The 27,355-nt window shown below is 57.0% G+C and overlaps 3 protein-coding genes across 8 annotated transcripts in view; 1 reads left to right on the top strand and 2 right to left on the bottom strand.

The window, feature by feature from the left end:
• Window positions 1–1,127: 1,127 nt before the first annotated feature.
• KLHL40 (kelch like family member 40) lies at window positions 1,128–10,420 on the top strand. Of its 2 annotated transcripts, XM_059162357.1 has the most exons (7): window positions 1,128–1,344; window positions 1,606–2,391; window positions 3,666–3,826; window positions 4,259–4,366; window positions 4,549–4,734; window positions 6,367–6,513; window positions 7,323–10,420. In XM_059162357.1, exons 1-7 carry the CDS (start codon window positions 1,231–1,233, stop codon window positions 7,432–7,434), a joined length of 1,614 nt encoding a protein of 537 aa, XP_059018340.1. In that variant the 5' UTR covers window positions 1,128–1,230; the 3' UTR covers window positions 7,435–10,420. The 2 variants fall into 2 exon arrangements, with proteins under 2 accessions (XP_059018340.1, XP_059018339.1); XM_059162356.1 differs by having other exon boundaries at window positions 1,128–2,391.
• Window positions 8,080–26,570, bottom strand: HHATL (hedgehog acyltransferase like). Of its 4 annotated transcripts, none has more exons than XM_059162361.1 (12): window positions 26,460–26,570; window positions 15,329–15,447; window positions 14,853–14,920; window positions 14,203–14,316; window positions 13,891–14,085; window positions 13,316–13,525; window positions 12,797–12,968; window positions 12,186–12,330; window positions 12,031–12,066; window positions 9,059–9,260; window positions 8,515–8,656; window positions 8,080–8,315 (listed from the first exon to the last, which is right to left on the bottom strand). In XM_059162361.1, the coding sequence occupies exons 2-12, from the start codon at window positions 15,432–15,434 to the stop codon at window positions 8,191–8,193; spliced, it is 1,515 nt and encodes a 504-aa protein (XP_059018344.1). In that variant the 5' UTR covers window positions 15,435–15,447; window positions 26,460–26,570; the 3' UTR covers window positions 8,080–8,190. The 4 variants fall into 4 exon arrangements, with proteins under 4 accessions (XP_059018344.1, XP_059018342.1, XP_059018343.1 ...); XM_059162359.1 differs by lacking the exon at window positions 26,460–26,570 and adding an exon at window positions 17,156–20,344; XM_059162360.1 differs by lacking the exon at window positions 26,460–26,570 and adding an exon at window positions 15,996–17,118.
• Window positions 22,137–27,355, bottom strand: part of CCDC13 (coiled-coil domain containing 13) — a 51,550-nt gene continuing 46,331 nt past the window's right edge. For both annotated transcript variants that reach the window (XM_059162354.1, XM_059162355.1), the window contains exons 14-16: window positions 26,460–26,614; window positions 23,470–23,584; window positions 22,137–22,914 (exon numbers count right to left, since the gene is read on the bottom strand). In XM_059162354.1, the coding sequence (XP_059018337.1) occupies window positions 22,662–22,914; window positions 23,470–23,584; window positions 26,460–26,614 (523 nt within the window). In that variant the 3' untranslated portion in view covers window positions 22,137–22,661. The remainder of the gene's footprint in view (window positions 22,915–23,469; window positions 23,585–26,459; window positions 26,615–27,355) is intronic.

Raw genomic sequence — 27,355 nt, forward strand, 5'->3', positions numbered from 1 at the left:
ATAACAGTTCACACTAGTGTCCTGGGGGCTAAATTTAACCCACAGCTGCAGCTTCTGGCACTTTGGGAACAAGTTAATCTTGGTGGCTGCGGCTGATTGTGTGTGTGTGTAGTGGGGGAAGGGTGGTAAGTCCAGAGAAGGCTGGGAATCAGTACTGGCCACCCTGGGCCTTTACCCTGACACCTCTTCGATGGTAGACAGGGTGCAAGGGCCCCAAGGCCAAGGTAGGCTCTGATCAAGCTTATATGAATCAAGAACAGTGAGCATAGACAGCTATCTTGCAATATTAAACTCTTAGAGTGTTACTTTTGAACATTAGACTCCAGACTGTCCCTCCCCTAGAATGTTAAAACCCTGGGAATTTAAGTACCTAGAATAGTTGAATCCTAGAAAATTACTTTCTTAGCATGTCTGACACCTTACAATGTTAAAACCCTGAGACAGTGTATTCCCAGGAACACTGAACCTCAGCAGAGCTGAGGTCCTTAGACTCTAATTCATGAAACTCCCCATTGTGTAGAAAGGGAAACTGAGGCTCAACAGAGCCATGTGACCTGTGCAGGCCCTTAGAAAAGTAGTGACCAAGTTTATCCTAAGGCACCTTCTTGCTTTCTTGCACAGTCTAAGGAGGGTCTCAGATTTGGAGTAGGAAGGGGTAAGGTCTTCCCATTTAAAAGACATGGCAACAAGGTCTCCAATGAGTGAATGCCTTTCCAAGTTCATTGAACAGGAAACCCCTATATCCGGGGATGGCTGGGATGAGATATACTCAGGGAGGAACACAGAAGCACCCAGACAGAAAGGCCCAGGAGGCATGAACAAGGGAGATCCTGGGGGAGGGACACCGATGCTTCTCTCTCCCTGGACTGAGGGGCAGAGCTTGGGTCAACTCCTCCCCTCAGGGGCATTGCCTGACCAAGGAATGTAGTCAAGGCCTTGCTGTGCTCCATTTAGAAATGAGGCATTGAGGCCCTCATAGGCCCAAATTCCCCACCCCTGTCCCATAAGCGCCCGGGGCTGAGTCAAGGCCGCTCTGGGAGGGGTCTCCTGCCCAGCTGTCCCCTCTGTGTCATGTGCAGGAAGCCAGGCAGCTCGCCTTACAGGGCCCTGTCCACCTCTATATATAGCCCCGCGAAGACAGCTGCGTAGACGAAGAGTGACCCAGAAGGAAAGCAGGGGAATAGAAAGAGGAGGCCCCGGCTAGACAGCAGCACCCCCAAGCCACCCACCATGACGCTGGGCTTGGAGCAGGCAGAGGAGCAGCGTCTGTATCAGCAGACACTCCTGCAGGACGGGCTCAAGGACATGCTGGACCACGGCAAGTTTCTCGACTGTGTGGTACGGGTGGGTGACCGCGAGTTCCCATGCCACCGCCTGGTGCTGGCCGCCTGCAGCCCCTACTTCCGCGCACGCTTCCTGGCCGAGCCCGAGCACGCGGGCGAGGTGCGCCTGGAGGAGGTGTCCCCGGACGTGGTGGCACAGGTGCTGCACTACCTGTACACGTCAGAGATTGCGCTGGACGAGGCGAGCGTGCAGGACTTGTTTGCCGCGGCGCACCGCTTCCAGATCCCATCCATCTTCACCATCTGCGTGTCCTTCCTACAGAAGCGCCTGTGTCTCGCCAACTGCCTGGCCGTCTTCCGCCTCGGCCTCCTGCTGGACTGTGCGCGCCTGGCCGTGGCCGCCCGCGACTTCATCTGCGCGCGCTTCTCGCTGGTGGCGCGCGACGCCGACTTCCTCGGGCTCTCGGCCGACGAGCTCATCGCCATCATCTCCAGTGACGGCCTCAATGTGGAGAAGGAAGAGGCCGTGTTCGAGGCGGTGATGCGGTGGGCGGGCAGCGGCGACGCCAAGGCACAGGAGGAGCGCCAGCGGGCGCTGCCCACCGTCTTTGAGAGTGTGCGCTGCCGCCTGCTGCCGCGGGCCTTTCTGGAGAGCCGCGTGGAGAAACACCCTCTCGTGCGTGCCCAGCCGGAGCTGCTGCGCAAGGTGCAGATGGTGAAGGACGCGCATGAGGGCCGCCTCACCGTGCTGCGCAAGAAGAAGAAGGACAAGGGGAAGGAGGCAGCAGGGGCCAAGGCCGCTGACAAGAGCGCGGGCGAAGCCAAGGCGGAGGACGAGGAGGAGGAGGCGGAACGCATCCTACCCGGGATCCTCAATGACACTCTGCGCTTTGGCATGTTCCTGCAGGACCTCATTTTCATGATCAGTGAGGAGGGGGCTGTGGCCTATGATCCGGCAGCCAACGAGTGTTACTGTGCCTCCCTCTCGACCCAGATCCCCAAGAACCATGTCAGCCTCGTGACCAAGGAGAACCAGGTCTTTGTGGCTGGGGGCCTTTTCTACAACGAGGACAACAAAGAGGATCCCATGAGTGCTTACTTCTTGCAGGTGCCTGCCCAGCCCTGGGAGGAGCAGCCAGTGCTGGTTCTGGGAACGGGGGTCAGCTTTGGGGCCCATGAGAGACTTGTGTCTACTTGTTGGGGGTGCCACTGTGTCTAAGATGAGATGTAGACCAGAGAGGTTGACTGACAGCCACTTACCTGAAGGTTGAAGACAGTTATAGGCAACTGGCAATTAGTGTAACACTGATGTCTCAGTTTCAGGGGCATGTGAGCCCCAGGGAGGTCTAGTATGTTGGAGGCCCTCTCTCTGCACAGGGATTGGGATCAGGCAAAGTGAGAAGGAGGAGCAGTGGAAGGGTCTGGGGCAGGACCTTGGCATGAGGCCAGGACTGGAGTATAGAATAAGAGTGTCCTATACACAGGGACCATCCTGCCTAGTCTTCTCACTGTACAGATGAGAAAACTGAGGGCCAGAAAGGACCAGTAGAGTCAGGTGACCAGTCCAAGTCATAGGGTACTGCAGGATCTCAGAGGGCAGACGTGGTTTCCTAGTGACTGGCCATGTAGGTTTGGGTCTTGCCATTTGAGTGGAATTTGGACACATGAAGGGAAGTTAGGGCGCTTCTGCCTGAGGAATGGTGAGCAAGGGACACGGATTGGAATGAGCCTAGTGAGTGGTGTGCTTGGTGAGGCCTGACCAATTGTAGAGAATGTTGAGGGGCAACTAGGCATCAGGGTTAAACGTGGGGGGGGGGTAGGGAGGGAAGGGGGCAACTCCAGCAGTTTCCAGCCAAGGTATTTCGTGGGCATTGTTTATTTTCTCTGGGCCTCAGTTTGTAACTGGGGATATTATTCTTCCTGCTTGATAAGGTTGTTTGAAGGTTATAGATGGTTATAAAGTGCCCATCGGCACATTGCTCCCTCAGAAAGCTGAGCCACAGATATGGATGTAAGACTGTGGAGGTGTCAGACTTTTGGGTATGGTTGGTAGAGCTGTACAGTTTTCTGTACAGTGGGGTTGGGTGGAAAACGGAGGGCAGGCAGGCCTCAGTTCCCGAGCTGTACTGGGGAAGGGACATGGCTCTGCGTGAGGGGCCCCATTGTGGTGCTGTGATGTGGTCTCTGGGCGCCCACCTCCGGGGGCCCTCCCTGGTTCTCATCCTGGAGGGAGGTTAGGCCTCCAGGGATGGCCTCCAGGTTGCGCTGGCCTTACCTGGAGACCCGGCCTCATCTGTGACCCAGGGTGGTGGGGCTGTGCTGTGCTGGGCTGGGAGAGTGGGGGGTGTGGGGCCGGTGGCTGACTGGACGCCTGACCCGCAGTTTGACCACCTGGACTCCGAGTGGCTGGGGATGCCGCCGCTGCCCTCGCCGCGCTGCCTCTTCGGCCTGGGAGAGGCTCTCAATTCCATCTACGTGGTCGGCGGCCGAGAGCTCAAGGACGGCGAGCGCAGTCTAGACTCGGTCATGTGCTACGACCGTCTGTGAGCTGGGGCCCGGGGCGGGGTTAGAGGGGCGCGGCTGGAGCCAAAGCCAGAGCCCGGGACTGAGAGCGGAGGCTGGGGGCGGGGTTGGGGGCCCTGGGGCGGGGCCCGGGGGCGGGGTTGAGAGGACGGCGGGGGCCAGAGCCAGAGCCCGGGGCCTGCGAGCAGGGGCTGGGGCGGGGTTGAGGGGCCCGGGGGCGGGGTTGAGGGGCTAGGCGGCGGCCGGGGCCAGGACCAGAATCCCGGGCTGCGGGCCGAGGCGGATTTGGGTAGGGGCAGAGCGGTGGGCCGCTGAGTGGGAGCGGGCACCCGAGAGGTGCCGGTAATACATCGGGTGTACCCCGGATATGTGTTGGGTGTGTGGGTGAATGCAGAGGCAGGGACCCAGCTCACTCCTGAACCCGGCGCTCGCCCGACTCCTGTCTCCTCCAGGTCGTTCAAATGGGGCGAATCAGATCCTCTGCCTTACGCCGTGTACGGCCACGCGGTGCTCTCCCATATGGACCTGGTCTACGTCATTGGCGGCAAAGGCAGTGACAGGTAAGGCTCGGGACTGGAGCGAGGGCAGCAGCAGGGTTGTAGGCCAGAGCGGGAGCACAGTCTCCCCAGGCTGTCGGGGATTTGTGCGGGCTGCCTGGGCAAGGCATCCAGAGCGGCTGAACCAGAGGAGCGGCGCTGTGTTCAGGCTTCTGCCCTCTCACTTACTGTCCTCCATCCCCCAGGAAGTGCCTGAAGAAGATGTGCGTCTACGACCCTAAGAAGTTCGAGTGGAAGGAGCTGGCACCCATGCAGACGGCCCGCTCCCTCTTCGGGGCCACCGTCCACGATGGCCGCATTTTTGTAGCCGCTGGGGTCACAGACACGGGGCTGACCAGTTCAGCTGAAGTGTACAGCATTACAGACAACAAGTATGGCTGTTTCTTGCCCCTTTCCCTAGGCAGCCAGAGACCAAGGGCCCCACTGTGACTGCCTGGCTGTGTGACTTTGGACCTGTTGGCTCGCTCTGTGATGGCCCTGGCAGGAACCATGGTTGCTGCCCCTGGACATCAGCACAGAAGTAGCCTCTCTCTCCTGATCAGCCATGAGGGGGGCTTCCTCCACGATTTGGGGCCAGGGTTAGGGCCAGCGTGGTCTGCAAGAGACAGTTCCCAGGAGTGCGGGGGGAGACGCCTGGTTCCTTGTACAGAGTCATACTGGGCAGGAGTCTGGTGCTGGGCGGTCAGGGGAAAACTGAACCGGCAGTCCACCTGGACTTCGCCAGCAAAAGGGATGGCGGGAGAAGGATGCCCCAGGCCAAGGAAAGTTGGTGCCAAGGCAGTTAGGAGGGAAAAGGCAGGCCTGTTGGAGGAAAGATTGGATGGGGATGGGGAAGTGAGGATGGGGGTACTGGGGCTGGAGAGGGGGCAAGCAGGGCTGGGGGACTTAATCCTGAGAGCGGTGAAACGCCTGTGATGTGTTTTAGGCTCACATCTGTATGTCTTAGGTGACAGCTGATGCAGAGAACAGATTAGAGATTTCCCAGGAGGCAAGGGTATAGTCATAGAGTGGGAGGGGGTGGTAGCCTGCAGATGGGGCACCACGGAGATGAGGCAGAGGGGACGCACATGGCCAGCGCATCTCCCACTGTGATGTGCACACGAATCTCCTAGGGGTCATGTTAAAATGCAGATTCTTATTCTCGGGCCTGGGGAAGGGCCTGAGTGTATATTTCTAACAACCCCTGCTCCCTCCCTGCCCTGCATCCCAGCCCAGGTGCTGCTGATGCTGCTGGTCCACGGGTCACACTTAGAGTAGCACTTAGAGGGTCCAGTTAGGACATGTGGATTTGAGGGGCCTGGGAGTGCCCAGGAGGAGCCCATCAGGGCGGAGGAAATGCTGAGCTGGAGAGATCTGGGTACAACAGTAAACGGAGGGGATGAACTCCCTCAGGAGAGAGAGTATAAGAGGGAGAAGCTAAGGCCCAAGCCCCAGGGATTGTGGGGGTGGATGCATTATCCAGGAAGGAATCTGAGGACATGAGAGCAGGTGGGAGGTGGGCAGGTGGGAGTTGAGAATGTCACATCAACAGAGATGTGTGTTGTGCCTGGATTTTATGTTCTGTGGTGGCTGGGGACCGGAGAGCTGTTTTGGAGCGTAGGGATGAAGGCCCAATTTCAGGGTCAGAGGAGCGGAGTGAAGAGACCCTGAGAATAACTGGGCAGTGAAGAGGGGAAGAAGGGTGGGGCACGGGCATCAGGGGAGGGCGGCTCCCCTGGAAGAATTAGTTCAGGAGCAAAGGAGAGCCACTGGGGGAATCCATGGTGGATAGCACAGGGTAGACTGGATGCTATGACCAGGGAGCTGTGAAGGGAAATGGGAGGGGCAGGAGAATGGGGAAGACCAGAGGGCAGTGCTAGCAGGGTCAGGACACAGGAGGCTGTGCTGGGAGCATGGGTGCTTGGGATTCGGGTTTCCAAGGGGTTTGTAGCTACAGCTGTGGGTGCTGGGGCTGCCGAGGCCCCTGGGTGACACACCCCTTCACGCCCCTTCCTTCCCACCAGGTGGGCACCCTTCGAGGCCTTCCCCCAGGAACGCAGCTCACTCAGCCTGGTCAGCCTGGCGGGCACCCTGTATGCCATCGGTGGCTTTGCCACGCTGGAGACTGAGTCTGGAGAGTTGGTCCCCACAGAGCTCAATGACATCTGGAGGTGAGCCTGGGCCCAGGGTAGTCCCCAAGCAAGGCTGATGCCCCCCAGTGACACCTGGGAAGCTCATCTGGGGATAGGGTGATCCTCTTCCAGAGAGCCCCCTGGGGAAGGGACAGCAGACATGCCCGGCTCAGCCCGGTTCTTTCCCGTTTGACTGGCAAGGTGTCTATGGGCTCACAGGGGACCACACCCGACTGAGAAGGCTCAAGCATGCCGCAGCCAGGAGCTGGCCCAGGCTTAGGGCCCAGACCCATGGAAACGGGCCCCTGGGAGTAGAGGGGGCCCTGAAGAGGGAGCCAGGTCTTTCCTCCCCACTCTGTCCTGAGTACTCTTGCTGGAGGGGAAAGCTGGGGCCAGGATTGAGAAGAAGCTGGACCCCAACTGCCCAGAACCATCACTTTCCAAGCTGGCCCTTTCTGGGGGTGGAGGGAAGAGGTTTCGGTACCTGGGGCACCTGCTGAAACTGCCCTTATTCCCACTGCTACGTGTGGACAGGGGGTCTTGGGGGGACATGTGGAATGCTGAGTACAGAATTCTCCAGAGGAGGTGCTGTGGAGATGCAGGCCTTCCTGGAGGAGTGTGACATTCCTTGAGAGGTGACCCTTCTTGGAACGTGGGGTGGCTCTTCTTTGGGGGGTGGGCCTTGTGCTGGGGGGTCCTTTCCTAGGGCATGAGAATTCTCCAGAACCAGACCTTTCTGGAGATGGGCCTGGGGCTTCAGGGACATTTTCAGCCACCCCTCCCCGCTGGGGCCCACTCTGCTGACCCAGCTCTGTGTCCCTGTCCCCACTCCTCCCTCTCACCACCAGATATAATGAGGATGAGAAGAAGTGGGAGGGTGTCCTGCGGGAGATAGCCTACGCAGCCGGCGCCACCTTCCTTCCTGTGCGGCTCAACGTGCTGCGCCTGACCAAGATGTGACCAGCCCCGAGGCCTGAGCTGAGTACCCCTCCCACTCTGCGGCCACACGAGCCTGGATTTTGGGGGCTCCCAAGAGGATGTGGGGAGGGGCCAGAGTCCACCTGGATCCCGTCCTGCCATGGGGGTGCTCTTCAGCAGAGGAGAACTCGCTGCCTAGTCCTAGACTTGCTGGCAGGGTCCAGGAACTTTAGGGCTCTCCGGTCCCCGTTTCCCCAGTCTTCTTGTTCCATGAACCAGAGACACAGGGGGGTGTCCCAAGCTGCATTCTGGGCCCGTCCCAGACCACCTGTGTGCCAAGGAGGAAGTACCCACAGGACCCCATCTCCTTGCCTGTCAGCTGGGGAGCATCCGTCTCCAGCACACTCGGCAGCCCGGGAAGGAATAAAGTACCTTCTGAGCAAGTAGCTCAGGGTCTAGAATCAGGTCCTCCAGGAGTCCGTGACCAGGTGGTTGAAGATGCCAGATTGAGCGCCTGGGTTGCCCAGGGCAGTGGCCTCCGCACTCCATGGGTGTATTGTCTCCACATTCTGGTGCCCCTAGAGCCTAACCCCCCCCCCTCCCTGGGGCTCAGAGACCCCACCTCCTCATACAGCATGGACAAGAAGCCAGGAGATTGCTGGTGGAAGGGACAGGGAATAGCCGAACTGTGGTAGAAAAGTCTTTTATTCTAGTGGTCAGGCCCCCTCCGGCCTGACCTGGGCCGGACCCGGGAGTAGCTGAGCAGTGCCCATTCCTCTTCCCTCTTACTCCTCCCAGCTACTCCGGCTTCTCTTTGTCCTGCATCTGCTCGTCTTCTAGTGCTAGGGTTCGCTCTCGTTCCTTCACCAGCTGGACACCACAGTAGGTGACGAATAGGACGGCCAGAGTAGTCTGGGGGAAGCCTGTGTGGGGAAGAGGTCATCGACGCCTGGGAGCAGGACCCCAGCCTCAGCGACGCTTTCCTTCTCATGCCTCTCCCCACATGATTGGCCCTCCCTGCTGAGTCCCCGGGGTGTTGGGCTGCAATGGCGGCATTTCAGGAGGTCACAGTCCTCAAGGTGAATGCCTGGCACTTTCTGTGTCCACACCCCCATCCCTCACCTGTGAGTAGCAGGCGTCTGGCGACCAGCTCTGTGAACTCAAGGCTGTTCAGGCTTACAAGGTTGTACATGATGATGGCCCAGAAGTTCATGGCCCCAAAGAGAGCTCGGACCCTGCGAGACATCTGCTCCGACAGAGAAGCCTGTCCAGTCCAAGAAGGCATTGGCAAGAGGGCCAGTGGAAAGAGGACACCATGGGTCAGAGACCCTGCCCACATGGCTACCCCAGGTCCTGGGGATGAGCTTGGGTGCCTGAGAGTCCCCAGGGCAGCCCTCCCTCATTGTTAAAGATGGGAATACTGACCACCAGACAGAGAGGAGGGTCTGACTGACACAGCCTGGCCCAGGTGTCCACACTCCACAGAAGGGGGTGCTAGATACCCACAGGGGGAGCCATTGCCCTGATAGCCAGGAAGTCGTGGTGAGAAAGTTCTGGATTGAGAACTCTTCAGGAACTCTACATGTGGCTGGAAGATCCCAGAGAGCAGCAAGGCCACCCCCTCCAGTGGCCCAGCCAACCCCTGCCCCCAACTTTTCCCACTCACCTCGATTTGTGCTAGAGGCCCCCACTCTGCGAGCTTCTGTGCCCAGAGCTCAAAGTTGAGGCCAAAGCAGTTCAGGAATGACCATAGGTAAACGATATCACAAGGTCCAAGCCACAGAGTAGTGATGGCAAATGTGGCCACAGTGGCCCCCAGCTCTGGGATCACCTCGGAGTGCTCCCCACCAATGTGGTCATACACGTACCTGCAAGAAAGGCAGGAGAAAGGACCAGCAGGGGGTGTGGGAGAGGGCAAGTAGGAGAAAGGCAAAGAATATACCACAGGGCAGCCCTCCTCAACACTGTCATCCTGGAGAATGTCCCATGTTCCTGATCTCAGATGCCTGGTCCTCCTCTACCCAAGTTCAGAATGAGGAAGGCTCAGCTTTGAACTTCGGTGTCTTCTCATCCATTCCCCAAGCAATCTCATCTGACCCAAGACTTTGAACACTGTCTCTAGGCTGATGAGCCCCAGATCTAGGTCTTTAGTTCACTTTCTTCACTCACACATCCAACTGTCACTAGACATCTCATTTGAATGACCGAGTCCCCCATCCCTGTCGAAACCTGCTGCATCCTCATCTCAGATAATGACACTTCCCTCTACTCAAGCCTTGGCACCATCTTGGACTGTCAGTTCCCCTCCCCACATCCAAGCCAGCAAGTTCTGTGGGTTCTATGCAGTCCTGATTGCTGCTTGCCACCCTCACTACCACTACTTGTCCAGCATGTCTTCTCCTCTCTATTGCAAGAGTCTCTTAAGTCATTTCCCTGCCTCTGCCTTTGGCCCCCTACCATCCGTTCTCCACATGGCAGTCAGAGTAGATCATAGGACTTCCACAATCAAATGTGCCCCCAAGGCTCCCCATTACGATTAGAATAGACCACCTCCTTACTAAGGCTAGAAGATCCCATGATGTCTGGTTTCTGCCTCCTTCCCTGACCTCACACCCACCAGTTAGCCCTCATTCTTGCCTTCCTGTCTCTCAGATATACACAGCTTGTTCCGGCCTCAAGCCTATGTACTTGCTCCTTCTCCCTGACATTCTCTTCCCTAGATTTCCTTATCACTCAAGTCTCAATTCAAATATCATCCCACAGAGGCTTCCCCAGACCACAACTATAGAAGCTTCTATCCTGTGGCCAGCTTCTATCCCATCACACTTGTTTTATTTTTTTTCATAATGCTTACCACTCTCTAAAATTATCTTATATATATTTTGTTTACCTGTTTATGGGCTGTTTCTCCCCACTAGAGTGTAAGCTCCATGTGTTCAGAGTCTTTGCCATGTTCACTGCTGTATCCCCAGTGCCTAGAACAGTGCCTGGCACATAGTAGGTACTCAATAAATATTTGTTAAATAAATTCAGTAGAAGACCCATTGAGTAACACTTCTCCATGCCTTGACCTGTTCATTTCCAATGGTTTCTTCTCCACACCATATTCCAACTTTGTCACCACTTGAAATTTCATTCTGTCCTAGTTACCATTCTCCACCCCCCCCCCTCCTGACATGGCCCCCAGCTCCAGTTCTTTTGGAGAACTGGGATCTCATAGACTCCTCCCTCTCTTCCTCACCTTGAGATCCTATCTTTACCATCCTCTTTAACTGGCTTAAATCCAATGAGTCATCTTTATAAATAACCTAAAACCCCTTATCCTTCACTTCTTCCCACCCAACGGGAAGAGCCCAATCACCCACATTCTCCTCACTTGCACCCAAGAAGCTAAGCCCTGGTGAGGAATATCTCATACCTTCACGTGTTAGAGTCCATAAATCCACCACCTCCAACCCCACCCGGGATCTCAGTGCTAAGGTTTCTCTAGTCAGCTTCTTCTGCCATGCTCTGCAGTGGCTAATCCACCCTTATCTCTCCCCCCAGTGATGAGTAGGTGTGGTGGGGGGATCTAGGCAAGAAGAAAGGGGCCATGAAGATGCTGCCTCCCTCCATGCCAAACCCCGCATCTCTCAGCTGCTGACCTTGCCTCCTATTTCATGGCGAAAACTGAAGGCTTCAGGTGGACCCTTACTTCTTGACACTAACCCGCCACCCTGCACCGATGCTGGCTTCTCTTCTTCCTCCCTGTCCTGAAGCCACGCCTGTGCCTAGCACTGGTTCCATCACCTCCTCCCTCCTTGGAGACCTCACTCTGTCAATCACCTCTCTATCCTGCCTCCCAAACTTAGACTTCCTCTTAGCAACCAGGCATGTTCCACTATTTGCTGTCTTAAGACACCTCACGTCTCCCTTCAGCAACTCCTCTGTCTCCCCCTCACTAGCTAGCTTCCCCAGCAGCATCTGACCCAGCTGCCCCCACCGTGCCTGGGTGGTCTTCCTGGTTTCCAGACTGTCATGCTGTCCTGACTTGCTCCTCTGACCGCACTTTTCAGTCCCTTCTACCACTCTCCTCTCTCCCCCAGTGGGAGTCCTTCCAGCTCCAATCCCAGCTGCACTTTCTCTCTTCTTCTTTACTCTCTCTCCTTGGGACGTATGCACTCCCAAGGACTAAAGACCACCGTCCCACACTCATAAAGCTCAGAGCTACATCAGTCCTCCAGGCTTCTCTGAACTCCAGACCCTCAGACCCAGCAACCTCCCTGAACCTCCACAAGAATATCTCCCGGATTCCAACCATTTCTCACATAAAACCCCTCTCTAATGCTGCCCCTCCATCTTCCCAGGCAAAAAGGAATCTAGGGGCCATTTCCTTCTCCTTCTTGATCCCTGCAATCCATGGCCAAGTCCTGTCCAGGGTCCCTGCTGTGTGTCTTGACTCCAACCATTTCTCTCACCTCCAGTGCCCCCATTCATGTCCAAACCCCTTTCACCTAGCCCACTGCCACAACCCCCTCTTTGCTTCCTCTGGCTCAGGGAATCTTTTAAAACGTGGACCCATCTCTGCACTGCCGGAGTCACACACCTCAGGAGATGGCTGTGACCATTACTCCACCCTACCCCCCCACCCCAACTCACTTGCAAAGCCAGTCGTTGATGCCACGGTCAAAGTGCCTGTGGGAGGAGAGCGGATGGGTGTGAATCAGCCAGGAGTAGAGCTCAGGGGGAATGGGAGAAAGAGGCTACGGGAGGGTGAGGATCCCTGCGGTGTTTCCCGCGGATCTCACACTCACGTTTCAGCGAAGACATAGAGCGCTGTGATGCACTTGGGAGCCTGAGGTGGGTCCAAGTGGTCAAGGCGCGCCACGGTGTTGACCACGCCAAAGAGGACGGCAGCCTTCACCCAGTCGTACACCAGGTTTGAGTAGGCCAAGCCAGCTGGGGACAGGGTGTCGTCACTGCCTGGGGGGAGTCATGTGGGTCTCCGCTCCCAGGATCCCCCAAATTGTGGTGGGAAGGCAGGAAACCGGGCCCTACCCTACAGCCTCTCTCCGCAGGTCAGGTCGTAGAGGAGGCCCTGGCAGCTGACCCGCACTCACGGAGGCCACACCCCCATTTCCTGGGGGAGGAGCTGGTACGGCCCGCCCCAGGGAGACCCCATTGGGGCAGTGGAAATCAATCCGAGGCCCTTGCGAGGCAGGCTCTGCAGCTATCGCTCTGGCCTCACAGAGCAGAGCTAACTCCAAGTCCCAAGCATTTCATAGAGTAAATCCCGGCTCCCCCACCCTTGGATCGGTGCTGTGCCCTTTCAGCTGTCAGCTCCCCAGCAATGACGCCCTGGGGCGCAGAGGGTCTGTCTTTCTGTCTTTCCCAGCCCCGTGTTCTGGCCCAGACGAGCACCCACCGAGGGCGCTGTCCGGGAGGCGGTTGGCAAACTTGAGGTCACTGGGGATGGTGAGGATGTAGAAGAAGTGGAAGAAGATGTCCATGGCCATGATGGCCACGACGCTGAGGCCGGCCTGGGCCTGGATGCGCCACAGCTCACCCTCGCGCCTCACCGGCTCCACCTGGCTCATCTGGGAGATGCGAAGTGTCTGAGTGGGGAGGCAAGGCCTGCCGGAGGAGGGTCTGAATGGGGGGGGGGGGGGTCACCAACTGGGGATCCGTGGGTGAGGGGAGAGGTGGCTTCATCCTGGCGGCCCTCCCTGAGCCTGGAGTCACTTCCCCGGCTTGTGACCCCTGTCTGAGCAGGGAATGTGGCCCCAAGCTGGGGTCTGAGGAGGCTGGATATTACAGCTTCATCCTGGAGTCATGACTGAAGGTGAGGTCGCAACCTATCCTGGGAGCCCTAGCTGAGATGGGAGCCCCTGTCTGGAGAGGGAGACCCAGCCCTGCTCTGGAAGCCCACAGGTTGTCCACTCACCTGGGCGTGGAAGCGATCAAAGGTCATGATGGGCCCAAAGAAGAAGAAAGGCAGGTAGAAGTTGTACTTGAGCAGGTCAGCTAGGGAGTAGTGGCGGTCAGGGTGGGCACAGCTCTCCAGCACGAAGCTGGCACAACGCAGTACCGTGAAACCACTGCCCCCATGAAACAGCACCTCTTGAAGATCAAAAGTGCCTGTTACCAACCCGCTCTGGATGGGAGAGAACAGGCCGCCAGCTCACCAGTTGCCCCTGTCTCTGGGAAGCCCACCCAGCTTCCCACAGGGGCCCAGCCTCATCCTTCTCCCTCCTCTCTTGCAGAGCCAATCAACACTAGCCACTGAGGGCTCATTCATGTTAACTGTTTGGATAGCACAGGGAACAAGCAGGACATGTCCTCGCTGTGGCGGAGGGGACCACTCTGTGGGCAGGCATGTGCCCCAGTCAGAGACTTGGAGACAGGTGGGAAGTGAAGGAAATGCTTGGGGAGTCTCTGGAAATGAGGGCTTTGGATGGGGTGAGAAGTTGGGGTCCTAGTCCTTCCCCCTCTCTACCCTTCCCCCTCCCCACTGCACACCTGCCAGGAGATTAGGGGATCCAGCTTGAAGGAGGCGAGGCTGGCCAGACTGAGGCCAAGACAGAGCCAGGGCTGGCCCAAGAGTGAGGCCAAGTAGAGGCTGACACAGTGGCCAAGCAGTAGCAGCAGGTACCAAGGGCCCATTGTGCCCAGCACAGCCAGGGCCCCATACACGGCATACATCCAGGAACGGAGCTGTGGACAGGGAGAAGGGATGGTTTATCTATCCATACAAATGGAGGTGGGACCCCCAACACTTGTAGCTCAGGGGGAGCTGGCAAGGGAGGTTGGGGTGGCTCAGGTTCAACTCACCTGGGGGGCAACCATCGTGCAGAGTTTAGCAAATAGCACGTGTCCAGAGAGGGCGAAGATGATGACGTTGCGGAAGGAGGTGAACCACATCACCCACTCGAAGTCAGCCACGTCCTGGGGCAGGCCGGGGCAGTTAAGGAGGGGTAGTGGGGCAGGATGGGCTGGTACTTTGGCTGAGTAGAGCCCCAGCACCTCCCCAACCTCCGTATTCTTATGCATTAGAGGACAGCCATGGCTGGAGGCCCTCGCCTTCTCCTCTGGGGGAAGTACCAGCCAGGTAGGTAGAGAGAAATGACGGATGGGGTGTGTGAGCTGCCCTGCCCCTCTGTTCGGCATATTGCCTGACATTCCACCATTCATGGCACTGTTCCTGGGAAAGACGGTGCTGGGGGCCCCTGCTGAAACATGTCTCAATTTATTTCCTAAATGAGCAGTGCCTGGGGGCAGGCTTGATGTGGCCCCAGGAAGACACAGGGTGGACCAGTGGAGAAACAGAAGACTCTGAGACTCAAGCCAGAGACCCTCCTCACCGTGAGCCCTCTGTTACATGGGAACATCTGGAATGGGGAGAGTTGGAAAGGGTCTGGGATGTGAGAGACATATCGGGATCAGGGACCTCTGTCAGGGACCCAGGGCTGTGGGGGACCTACCATCTTCCGGCCAATGTATTCCCAGCCAGGTCGCACAGACTCCCGGAAGGCCTTCCGGTGGGCCCCATCTGAAAACAGAGTGTGGCCTCAGTGGGGGCTGGGGGGACTTCACGCCCACACCCACACCTGCCCCTACAGCTGGGCTGACCATGATCCTGGGGAGATGGAAATGGGTCTAAGTCTCTCTCTCTCTGCTTCTACTTCTCTCTGGGTCTCATTGTGTGTCTCCGGCCAGGTCTCTGACTATACCTCCAAGGGTCAGAGTTTCTCTTTCTCTCTCTGTGGCTCTGTGTGCAGATCTCTGTCAGGGCCTCTGCATCTGTCTCTCCCTGTGACTTCACCTAACTCAGCCCAAACCCCTGGGCTTAGGAAATATCCTGGGTCTGAAGCCTTGAAGTTTATAACCTTGCTGGGTGGAACCCTGAAGCCCGCAGGGGATGAAGCATCCCACTCCCTGCTCCAGAGCCCGCTGTTACCTTGTGAAGCTTCAAGGAGGCCCCGACCAGCATAGGCCAGAGCCCCACTCAGCACCAGGGAGTAGAAGCCCAGCTCCGCCGCAGGCAACGCTGTCTTGATGCCCATAGCCTGGGTGGCGCTGGGGGAGACAGATTGGGTGAGGGTACTGCTGCCCCCTAGCCCTGCCTCGCCCTACCTGATGGTCCCCTGTGGAGATGGTGGGGATCCCATATGGGATCTCAAGCTATTATCCTACTTCTCCAGTCCCCCACTAGTCCCAGACACCATAACATCTAGTACCTGTTTCTAGCTGCTGCTCTAGCTCCCGCCCATCCATTTGAAGGCTTTTGAAAGCGTAATCTTCACTCTCAGCCTGCCCGCCTACCTTCATTGACCCTTTCATACCTTTCAGGTGGACTGGTCCCCACCCTTTGCTTGAACGGTTCTTGCCAAGGCCTCAGGTGACCTTCACATGGGGGGGGGACTCCATCTATGTCACCTCAATCATGTTTCTCACCCCCAGGACCCCCAACCCCCTCAGTAAACCTTCTTCAGTTCCTGACAATGCCCCCCGCCCCCCACCGCCCATGCCCTCTTCTCGGATTCCCACACCCCTCCAGAGCTGCCTTCACTTCCCTGAGATCTCCTGGCCTCCCAGGTCCTGTCCCCAGTATTGAGCTTTCTTACCTCTCATTCAGCCTCCAGCCTTTCACTGATTCCCATTGCCCCAACCAGCCCCTGAGCCCCAGCCCGCCAATTCCCTGTTCCCTGCCCTGTGTCCGTGACTACACCAGCCCACTCTCAGTGCTTGTGTCTTCAGGCCCTGGATACTGGCTAGAGGAGGTGCTATTTGAAGAGGTGCCCTGGGGTAGTGGGTGTGGGGCCAGGCAGGGCCAGACAGGGCCCCAGGGAGGGCGTTGGCCTCTGTCCAAGGTGCTGACCAGTATCAGGCTCAGGGTGAGGCTAGCCACTCCCTTCTTCCAGGGCCTAGTTGTCTCCAGGATGGGCCACCCCCTTGTATGCCTCTCCTATGCTCCAGCCTGGACTTGGGCTTTCCCAAGGGTGCCTTGGGTAACAGACCCAGGGCCAAATTAAAGGGAAGAATGTGTCTAAGCACTTTCTTGGGCTGGGCTGGACTGGGCCAAGAGGTGGCTGGCATGGCCCGGTTTCCCACCCTGATCCTCCTCCCCCAAATTTCCTTTCCCAGCATTGTAACCAGCTCTCCCAGCCCCCCAGAGTCAGCATTCTCCCCACTTCATATACAGAGGGGTCATGGACCAGAGAGGGGAGGGGACCTGTCAAGGTCACACAGAGAGCATGGGACAGGATTGTGTGTTCCCAGGGAGCCCTTTGGAATCTCAGATAAGAGAAGAGCATTTCCGCCCCTGCCCATACCAGGGGGCTCTCCAGACTGACTTCAGCAGTGCTGGCCTGAGGGCTGAGGCGTCTCCTCATCAGCCAGGTGGGGGGAGGGAGGCCTGGAGGATCAGGTTAATGGAGCAGGAGCTTGAAACCGGAGCACAGTGAAGAGCCCGAGAAATAGCTTTGTCAGCTGCCTCCCACTTGCTACTTTCCAATTTTAGCTCCCCATGGCCGGTGCGGGGTGTCCCCAGTGAGGCCTCCATGAGCAGGACCAAGGCTGGCCCCTGGCCTGTGACCTCTTCCAATAGACCCCCGGACCTGGGCCCGTTGGATACAGTCCTGCCCCCTGCCCCCTGATCCTGCCTGCCTCAGGCACACCTGAGGTAAAGACTGCTTTGGGACCTGAAGTCTGGGATGAGGGGCTTAAGGTGGGCTCCACGGGTCTCAAGGACCCCAGAGTAGCTGAATTCCCCGCTGGCACTGACCTTGAGAAGGCTGTGAGGGACCCTGGCACACTGCCCACCTCGGGGCTCTGGGGTCCTGCGTCCAACCGTGCGTCCGTCCGACCAGCTAGGCTCTGGGGCCACAGTGGGGTGTGTCCAGGCCTGGGGTCCCCACCCCTTCAAGGCTATGAGCGGTGAGTGGTGACAGCAGGAGGAGGGTGGAGGAGGGCAGGGAGGAGGTGGCCTTCCTGGAGCGGAGTGGAGTGAAGCAGAGTGGAGCAGAGCGGAGCGCTGCAGAGCTGCTGGCCACAGGGAGCCGCAGGGAGGATCGTGGGGGGGTGGGGCAGGGGTGGGGGAAGGGGTGGCTAGTGGCATAGGCTCTAACAGGGACACCTGGACCTCACTTCAGCCTGCCTCTCTTGGTCTGTAGAGCCTGTGCCTTTCTCTCCCTGCTGACCAGAACTCCCCTCTTCCGGGAAGTCTTCTGGGAAACCCGCACTGGCCTCTTGTGAGCCCTGCCCCCATCGCATGCACACACATGCACACTGCATGCTCAGCTCCATACTCTAGCCCACATCTTTACATGGGAACTCCCAAGGGCTGTCCCATCCAGTCCCCTGTCCTGGTTCATTTCACTATATCAAGAATCCTTGCTGCCCAGGTGTTAGTGTCTGGGGGAGGACTGGCTTGACTGGTAGGATTGGAACTGGCATGAGACACGTGGTGGAGGGGGTCCCATACCCCAGCCCAGTCCCACAGGCAGTTGTCCAGGTGGCGAGGTGCTAGCAGGGTCACCTGGCAAGGCTTAAATAGGTTCTTGGAGTGACTGGAATCTCTTGAATGTCCCTAACCAACCAGAAGCCCTCTGGGGGCAGCAGGACATGTCCCTCATTCATGCAAGGGGCACCCAAGGCCTCAGCCCCTCCTTCCCAATGGGTAAGAATATCCTAAAGAACCTGCCAAGAGGACAAGAACACCCTTTAGGAAGAGGACCCCAGAGTCTAGGGGAGCTGGGTGTCCTTGTGCCTTCTCTGTGGGGGCCAATTCAGGCATGTGCAGTGAGCGGGACATGGGGTCTGGGGGTTTGAAGGAGCTGTGTGACTGTAACAAGTCACAGGACAGGTCCTGGAACTCCTGCTGATCCCTGGACTCCAGCCATGGGCTCAGCAGAGGATGGGGAAAGGTGGTGGTGTGCCCTGCGACCTTCCTCCACCCCCTAATAAGGGAACTTCCAGAGCCTGACCAAGATCTGAGAAGGGGAGAGTCCCCTACCCTCCCACAATGCCTTTAGGCAATGAGATTCCTCCCTAGCAGACCCTTTGGCCCAGAGGAAGAAGCAAGGAGACCTCAGCATCAGAACGACACAACAGAACAACATGGAGGCCTTCATCACTGGTGCCCACCCCCAAGAAGTGTACACCAAGATTACCGCACAGTATAGAGGCTGGGTGAGGGCGGCAGTTGGAATCATGGGCACTCGAGTTGGCCAGCATCAGGGATGGATGCCTCAGCCAGAATACAGGGGTTAGGGAGGGCTTTCTGGATAGGGGTGGGCATCGGGGTGAAGCTGAGCAGAGTCCCAAGGTAGAGTCAATGGTTGTTAGAAGGGCAGTAAGTTAATCACAGTAGCTGGACATGGTTCTAAGGCTTTACATGGACTTACTCTTTTTAATAACACCACAACCCCAAGGGAAGGTGTTTCCATTTCCCCCATTTGATAGAAAAGGATGCTGATGAACAAGAAGTTCAGCCCCGTAAGCTTCTGGGGCTGATAACCCTGCAGGCAAGAACCCCACTCATCCACCCTGGGTGCACGTTGTGACCAGCTTGGGCCAGCCATCTAGTTGGTATGCCCATGAGACTCAAAGAGAATGGCTCAGAGAAGCAGATGGGGGGTTTGGCTCTGCAGTCAAGAGCCAGGTTCAGCCAGCTGACTTGTTCCTGAGTCCCAGATCTGCCTCGCTGGTGGGATCTGCTTCTCAGAGCCTCAGATCTTCATTTGTAAATGGGCCTTCTCTGACATTGGGCTTTTGGGGGGATTCCATGACTCACTCCATGAAGGGCATGGCTCACTGAATTACTCATAAAGAAAGCCACAGAGGTCTCACCCAAGAAGCCCAGAGAAGCAGGGCTCACATAGCAGGAGCTGTGCACAGTGGCGTCTGCAGGGAGCCTGGCATTTGGGGATGGCAGGCTGGATAGAGGGCTCGGGAGGTCTCTTAGACCTGGCGCTGGACAGTCCAAGGCCAGCTCCATCCTGTATGAGGGTAGTGGCAAAGAAGGGTGCCTGGCGTGATCAGCCCACAGAACAAGGGGAGGAAGCAGACTGGGCTTAGACCAGCACAAGGGCCTGGGTCAGCATCTCGAAGGCAGCCAGGGCCCCTGGGAGAGCTGTAATGGGCAGGGGTAGGGCAATTCTCTCAGGTCTCAGCGTCTCTTTTCATTTCTCGGTGTGTTGTTGCTCGAAGTAAAAATGCATGGAGAGTAGTGGGTATATGCAAGGCTTGGGGACTGCAGGCAGTGCCTGTGGAGAATGGGTGGGGTGACTGTGGGCTCGCTGGCGCTGGTGGTGCAGAGGGAGAGGGGAGGCTGGTTCCTGGCACTGCATATGCGGGCTCAGAAGAGGACCACCACTGCAGGCCATCCTGCCTTGAGCTGCTGAAAGCAGGGAGGGGTCCCATGACAATGGAATGTATTTGGAGCTTGAATCAGCCTAAGCCAGGCTGTTACCTTGTCCAGCTCCGTGGTGGTGCCCCGGAGGCCTTCGTGGGGATGGTGGCCAAGCCACACCCACAGCTCCACCAGGTCACACCTGTCAGTGGAGGAACCTGAGCACCCAGGCCTCCCGCACCTGCCTGAGGTGCAGCCAGGGAGAGTCCTCACGTGAGGCCTCTCCCCAGCCCAGCCCTTTCACTTGTCCTTGCCCCTCGGCTCTCCAAGCACCTCTCCTCCTCCTCCTGCTCTGACCTTTGGCTCTGGGCACAGACCTCAGTGTTCTCATCTGTGAAAGGCAAGTCCAGCCCAACTGCTGTCCACCCACTGCCCCGCCGCCTGAGGGAAGGGTCCCAGGGACAGGTGGTGCGGCTTGGGAGGGACCATGGGCACTAAGCTGGACAGACCAGGTTGCCCCACTCTATGCCTGGCCCACTTGCATCCAGATCCTCAGGGCCCCAGTCCTTAGTCCCTCTGACAACCCCTCCCTGCCTTAGAAAGCTCTGCTCCCTGGCTCTCCTGGGCCTTCCCCTTCCACCCCCGAGCCCCAACCCCTCAGGGAAATACAAACAGCCCCTGCTCCATCCAAATCTGGGTGATGAGCCTGGAAGCCTCAGCACAGGTGGTGAGAGGCTCTGAGGGGCTGCATTCCGTCTCTGCATCCCATAACCTCCTGCTTCCTCGTGGCCCTACTTCTTATGCCATCTGACTTGACCAGGAGCTCCCTGAAAACAGCAAGTCAGATTGACCTCTGGGCCCCTCACAGGCCTGAAGAGGCTGGTGTGCCAGTGGCACTCACTGCCTGATGGCCAGCCAGCTGAGTAGACGGTGGCCGACACCGCCGTGCCTGACACAGCAGCCCTTTAAGGAGGCTTCTATTCCTGTCCGCATTTTACAGATGAAGACATGGGGGCTTGGAGAGGTTAAGTAACACGCCCAAGGTCATGAAGCTGATGAATGGGGAAAGAGATGTGCCCGAGGCACCCCCACCTATTCAGACCCTGTTACTTGATGTCCTTTTCTCTCTCAGATGCCCCCCGAGCCAGGAAGGGCAGCCAAACGACCCTCCAGTGGTTAGGATGTGTGTGATGCCATCCTGGCGCTCCCTGAGGAGAGCCCTGCCTCTGCCTCCCTGAGGAAGGACAGCTGGTCCTCTGCCTGCTTATCCCTCCCAGGGACCCCACTGAGGGCTGTAGCATGCACTGCCCACACTCAGATCCCCCTGTGGGGGCTTCCCCATGCCTGCAGGGGAAGGCACTGTCTATTCGGTCTGGTGCCCTAACTCTGCTTTAGGCCACTCCTCACCGTCACACACTGTCCCTTCCCGCACAGGGCCTCTCAGTTCTCTGGCTCTACCTGGCCAGCTCCTTTCACAAGGAATCAGAGATAAACTCTTCCTTTCCTGGGACACTTAGGACCCCATCAGCATTGTGGCTTCATCCTGATGGCCTTCATTGTACTTGCCAGGGTACCTCTAGACCTGTGCCACTCCAGATGGGGTTAGGGGTGTCCTGGCTGGGGGGTGGGCAGCGCACAGTACCTGCACAGCCCCACCCCCTGAGGAAGGGCCTGAGCGGAGAGTTCCCAGGAGCCCCAGAGGGCTTCCCTCCAGGAGGTCTCTGTATGGCCCGCATGCCCGCACCTGTGAGTCACCATGCAAGTGACTGGTCTTCGTGTGCTGGGGTGTGAGCACGTGCCCATGTGGCAGGCCTGTGAGTTTGGAGCTGACATGGTCTGGGGGCGCGTGTATGCACCATGCTGCTGGGTGCTCCTGGGTCTAGGTATTTCTGTGCACCTGCAGCTTTGTGGGGACCTCTGTGTACCCACGTGTGGTTAAGAGGTCTGGTTGGTCTGTACGGCTGTGGGTGACTTTCCTTAGGGCCACCCTTCCCCAGGGCTGTGAATGTAGTGAGGTGGGGGGATGACGCTGTGACAGAGGGACATTGGGGGCTCACCCCTAATTGGCCATGAAAGAGGAACACTGTGCCTTGGACTGGACTCACTGCCTCAGAACCTCCCTTCCCTGCCTGAAGCTCCTGCCCAGCGCTCCCCGCCCCTCACCAGCACCCACTAGCTGCAGCCTGTGGGAGCAAATGGAGAGGACTCCTGGAGCAGCTGGCTGGGGGTAAGCGAATCGCTCAACTTGGAAGACCCTGCTTTTGTAGTCAGCCCCCCCACCCAGGGTTAAATGTTAGCCCAACTCCTTTCTAAAAGCCTCCGTTTCTTCATCAGCAAAAGAGAGTGACAAATCCCTGGGTCACTAGAAGACTAGACGGGGTCAGGTTTCCACAGCAGATGCTCACTCACTGGGGACCTGTGACGATTGTGAAAATAGTCATTATTATTATCAGTCCGAAGGTCTGCAGCTGAGGAAGAGCCCTGAAGAGTGGGCTGACAAAGTGGTGGGGAGCATGTGCCGCCAAGGCTTCAAAGGTCAGGGTGGCCACAGATGGAGCCATGGAGGGGTAGCTGGGGGAGTGTGGGGGTAATGCCCTAGGAAGGTGGAGGGGTGAGGCTGGGGGAGGTTCGCAGTTGGAGCCCTCAGACTGTCCCGTGCAGATGGAGTCCTGTGGGACTGCAGGGCCTCCCAGCTGGGGCTGGGGCCAAGGGCGATGAGCACCTGCCTCAGGGGCTGCCTCTGTCTTTCCACAGCTGGCTGGCCATCCCAATCTCTTGCTGGCGCTGAGAGGGCTGCTGGACCTCCTCCACTGCCATTGTCCGGCCTGTCCAGTTTCAAGGTTCACCTCCGGGGCTCTGCTTGGGCCTCTCCTTTGCCCTCCAGGTCTGACGTGTTGGCTTTGGCCACCCTTGGGAAACCTCTTCCAGGAGAAGGGGCTTAGCTGGTTGGCCCAGGTTGGCTTCCGGGAGCAGTGGAGGCCTCTCCGGGCCTAAGGCTGCCCGTCCCGCCAGGCTGACCCCGGGCCACCATCCTGGTAGTGTCCGCCTTCTGCTGCCGCAGGGCCTGCAGAAAGACCCCTTTCACCTGGCCCAGGGTCTCGTGGTACATTCGGAAATCCTCCTCCTTTCCACGCAGGGCACTGCCCAGGGCAGCCTTCAGCATTTCATTCTCTTCCACCTGGATGGCCAGCCTGGGCCACGTGAAGAAAGGGCTCAGTGTGGCCCACGCTAGCATACATGTGCTAGCACACATGTGTACAGGGGTACTGGGGACAGGGCTGGTGGCACGGCTGCTCTTGCAGCTCTCTGACCTCTCCCTTCCTCCCCTGGACCCTGGGGGAGTACCATGTGGGATTCCTCTCTGTACCCGCCCACAGCCCTGGGCCTGGCACCCTGTAGTTCCCCCAAATGTTGGCTGCCTCAAGGATGAGTACTAATTTGTAGGGGTCCCCCCACCCTTCCTTGAACATCACTGTTTTTGACCCTGAAAGTTTAACTGAGTGAGAAAAGTGGCTTCAGCAACCCAGGCTTAGTCAAACTCTTGGAACTTGGAGGCCATCAGAGATGCAGCTGGGTCTCTTTGCCCTCTGATAGCCAGCTGCTGAACTGCAGGCTTAGAATCCAGGACCAGCAGGCAGCGGCCTTCTGGACAAACAACCCAAATGGGGAGAGACATGATCCTTCTGCCCATGGAAGTACAGCCACCCAGACAATGCCACCCTCAGGAAGATGGGACAGGAGAGCACCTGGTGGTCAGCTCCTCCATCTGAGCTTCCATGGGCACATTGGAGAGCTGGGTGAAGGATGGGTCCTTCCTTTCACTCCCGTTCGGGTTGAGCCTGGTGTTGGAGGTGGGCAGACCTGTGGGGCAGCAGCAGCCACTTTCTGTGATGAGGCCATGGCCCTGTGTAAAGTCTCTCCTTCCCCCCTCTCCACTCCACTGCCTATTTCTTGCTTTCCCACTTTCTGAAACATTATACTTCCTTCAAGATGGAGGACATGGCACATAGCCTATTAAGTTGTCAGATCACTACGCCTGAAACTAACACTATGTGTCAACTATACTTCAATTAAATTTTTTTTTCTTTAAGATGCAGGACAAGGGCTGCCTCCCTTCCCTGATGCCTGCTCTGTATTCCCTTGGACTCACGCTTTGGTCTCTTCTACAGTCCTGATTGTGCTTACTAAGGTGGGTCCTCTCCTGACTGTCTCCATCTTTGCAATTCACAAGTTTCTGGCAGGCAGCCAGGCCTGAAGTCTGCTCTGCATTTGAGCCTGAGTCTAGATCACCACTGTCTCTTATGCCCTCATACCACTGACTCCTCCCTGCCTCCAAGGCCTACCCTGACCGGCTCCCTACATTCATATAGGGGGTCCATGGTGGCCAGGGCCAGAGGCCACAGAATACTCAGAAAAAGAAATCAAAGGTGACTGGTAGGAATTTGGGTACCATCCGGCATCAGAAAGCCTGTGCAGAAAAGGCCTTCAGAGGTGGCGTGGTTCTTAGGGATGGTGTGGCCCAGGGAAAATCACCTGGCATCAGTAGACTTGGTTTTCACCCCCTGCTGTGTGGCCTCTGGTAAACCATCAACCTTTCTGAGCTGGTTTTCTCATCTGTAAAACGAGGATAATAGTTCTTGCCTCCAGAGCTTTGTGAGGCCTGGGTGAATTCATTTTTTTACCTTGAGGCCCTAAGTGATCAGACCAGCTCCTCAGAATTCTGTCATTTCTCTGAGCTTGCCTCATGCTCCCCTCCCCTCACCACGTGCCAACCTCACTTGCTATGCCTTGCTATTCCTTCAAGCCTCCAGCCAAGCTCTCACTGCAGTGCCTTTGCACTTGCTTTTCTGTAAAGTATCTGTACACCTCATCGCCTGCCCCTCCTGCTATCTCTGTGTGGATGCCAGCTCCTCAGTGAGGTCTTCACAGGCCTCCTGGAAACCAGCTGCTCTCTCAGTGCCTCCTATTCCCTCCTCAGCTGCCAGCCCCAGCCCCAGCCTCCATCTGACTTAGCATATCTCTTACTATTTTTTGTTTTGTTTTGTTTTTGTAAATTACCCATCTTCCTCACTGGAGTGTAACTGCCATTGGAGGGACCAAATTCCAGACTCAGGTCTCCTCTTTCTACAGATGGGGGTGGTGGTGGTGCTCTAATCTGTGAAGTAGTGGTGCTCTGCCCACATCACAGGCCGGCAGGTGGAAAAGACCACAAGGACACTTTCTGTCAAGCAGATGCTCTTTGCTGTCCAGGCAGAACTAAAATGATTTGTTCTGCTGTGGCTGAGCACCCCATGGTTGGGTTACTCAGGACATAAGCCCCAGACCTAGTGACACCACATTCCTAGAGGACCTATTCTTGAAGGTCCAGCAGGGCTAACCTATTGGGACCTTCCCCAGCCTGGACCTCAGCAGCTATTGGAAGGGCCCTTGAGTTCTCGGCTCTGCTGATGGGATAAGGGAAAAGTGCACAACTTCTGCTTTGTACCTCATTTTGACATGTGTTTCTGGAGCATTATGATCTTATCTGGGCTGGGGACAAAGGTCTGAGTGTCCTTGTTAAGGGAGGGGATGGGGGATAGAATGCAGTGTGGAGAGGCAGGGCAGTGGGGGATGGACCTCCACTCCAGAGCCTGTTGGGGATTGGGATGGGGACATTAGAGGGAGGCAGGTCTAGCCCCTCTGTACTAAAGATTCTTCCCTCCTTGGATTCTGGTGCTGGCCTCCTGCACCCCTAGCTCGGCCCAGCCGCATAAGATGCTGATGCTGCTGGTCTGGGGATCACACCCGGAATCACTGTGTTAGGGGCACCAAGGTGGCTCAGTTGGTTAAGCGTCTGCCTTTAACTCAGGTCATGATCCCAGAGTCCTAGGATTGAGCCCCGCATTAAGCCCCACATCAGGTTCCTGGTTCAGTGGGGAGTCTACTTCTCCCTCTCCCTATTCCCTCTACCCAGCTCTTGTGCTCTCTCTCTCAAATAAATAAATAAAATCTTTTTAAAAAAATCACTGTGTTAGAGAAATAAATCTTTTAGTTGAGGACAACAAAATTTCCCTCTGCAGCTACGCATGGTCATGTGACTAGGATCTGTCCTAGGGATGAAGGCAGAAGTGACACAAGCAGACTTAGCCTCGTGCCCTTAAAAGGTGAGGAGCAGGTTGTCCTTCCTCTCCTTCCTGCTGCTGATGGGGAAGCTAAAGGCACCATCTTAGACCATGGAGGGTGCATGTTGGGCATGGTGGGACAGAAGATGGAGCAGCCCCGTTCCCAGGCCTATGGAGAAGCCCCATCACCCCTGCGTACTTCATCCCTGCTCAAATGCAGCCAGCAGCAGAGACAGAGTCTTCTCCTGGTCAGCCACTGCTGCCCAGGCCTCTTTGCAGGCCAACTTTGCTCCGGGACCAACTCTAAACAGCCTCAGCTTGGGGCAGAGGGTTCAGGGCTGGGGTGGGGGTGGCAGCTGAGGTCATTTAGCAGAGGCACGGTCACCCCACAGAAGGGTTTGCAGATGTCTGAGTCAGGGCCACGTGCGAGCCTGTTGGGGCTCCTGGTTCTGACCAGGAGGCCAAGGAAAGAGGACCCCAGCAGCACGGGCAGGCAGAGTGCCACCCTGATGGAGGCCTCTGTTTCCCATGTTCTTCTCGAAGGGACTGAAGCGGTGCTGCTGATGGGCTCCTCCATTAGCAGCAAGGCTGCCTCCACCCCGCCCCGACACTGGGGCCCCTGGTCCAGCCCCTACCTGTTTTGCTCCTGGGGGCTGCTTTCTGGCTGACTGACGTCCTCCCAGGCTCCAGGCGCATCTTCTCGAGATGTTGCTCTAGCACCACGCTGCGGTGCCGCTCCTCCTGCAGCTTCTTCTCAGATTCCAGAAGCTTGCTGTTGCTCTCCTCTACCCTGGGGATCAGACAGGAAGGGCTGCTGTACCCCAGGGCAGGTAGGGGCAGCCCCCACCCCAGCGGCTCTGGCTCTCAGAGAGGCAGGCGCATCTTACACCAGTGGTGGTGTGACTTGTCCTTTATTTTTACTGCAGGAACACAGGAACATGTGTTTAAAAATCATATAGTTCTCTCCAAGGCTTAAAATGAAAAGCTTGCCAGCCGCTCACACTCCTCCCCACTCCCATTTCCGGCTTTCCAGAAGCAATCGCTTAGAACACTTTGAGCTGTTTCTTTGAATATTTACTGCCGTATTTCTACAGATGCCCATACTGCTATTTTCCAAGGTTTAAATATAATCTTTAGACTTCCTGTCACGCAACACGAGAATTTAGCTTGAGTTTAGCCCTCTCAAACAGAGTCAGCCCTTACCAAACAGAATCACCCCTCCACCTCCCAAGGTAATTACATACCATTTTTCAGCTAAATTAATAGTAAGGGGTGTATTAGTTTTCTGTTGCTGCTGTAACAAATTACCTCAAACTTAGCACCTTAGAACAACACGCATTTATTATCTCACAGTTCTGAAAGTCAAAGTTCAGCAGGCTCTATTGGTTAGTCTGCTCCAGGTTCCACAAGCCAAAATCAGAGGGGTTGGCTGACCCGGACTCTTACGTGGAGATTCTGGGGGAGAGTCCACTTCCAGTCTTACTCAGGTTATTTAAAAGCATTCAGTTCCAGTTTCCCGCTGGCTGTTGGC

This window comes from Mustela lutreola, chromosome 2, assembly GCF_030435805.1.
Source record: "Mustela lutreola isolate mMusLut2 chromosome 2, mMusLut2.pri, whole genome shotgun sequence".
NCBI classification, from domain to species: Eukaryota; Metazoa; Chordata; class Mammalia; order Carnivora; family Mustelidae; genus Mustela; species Mustela lutreola.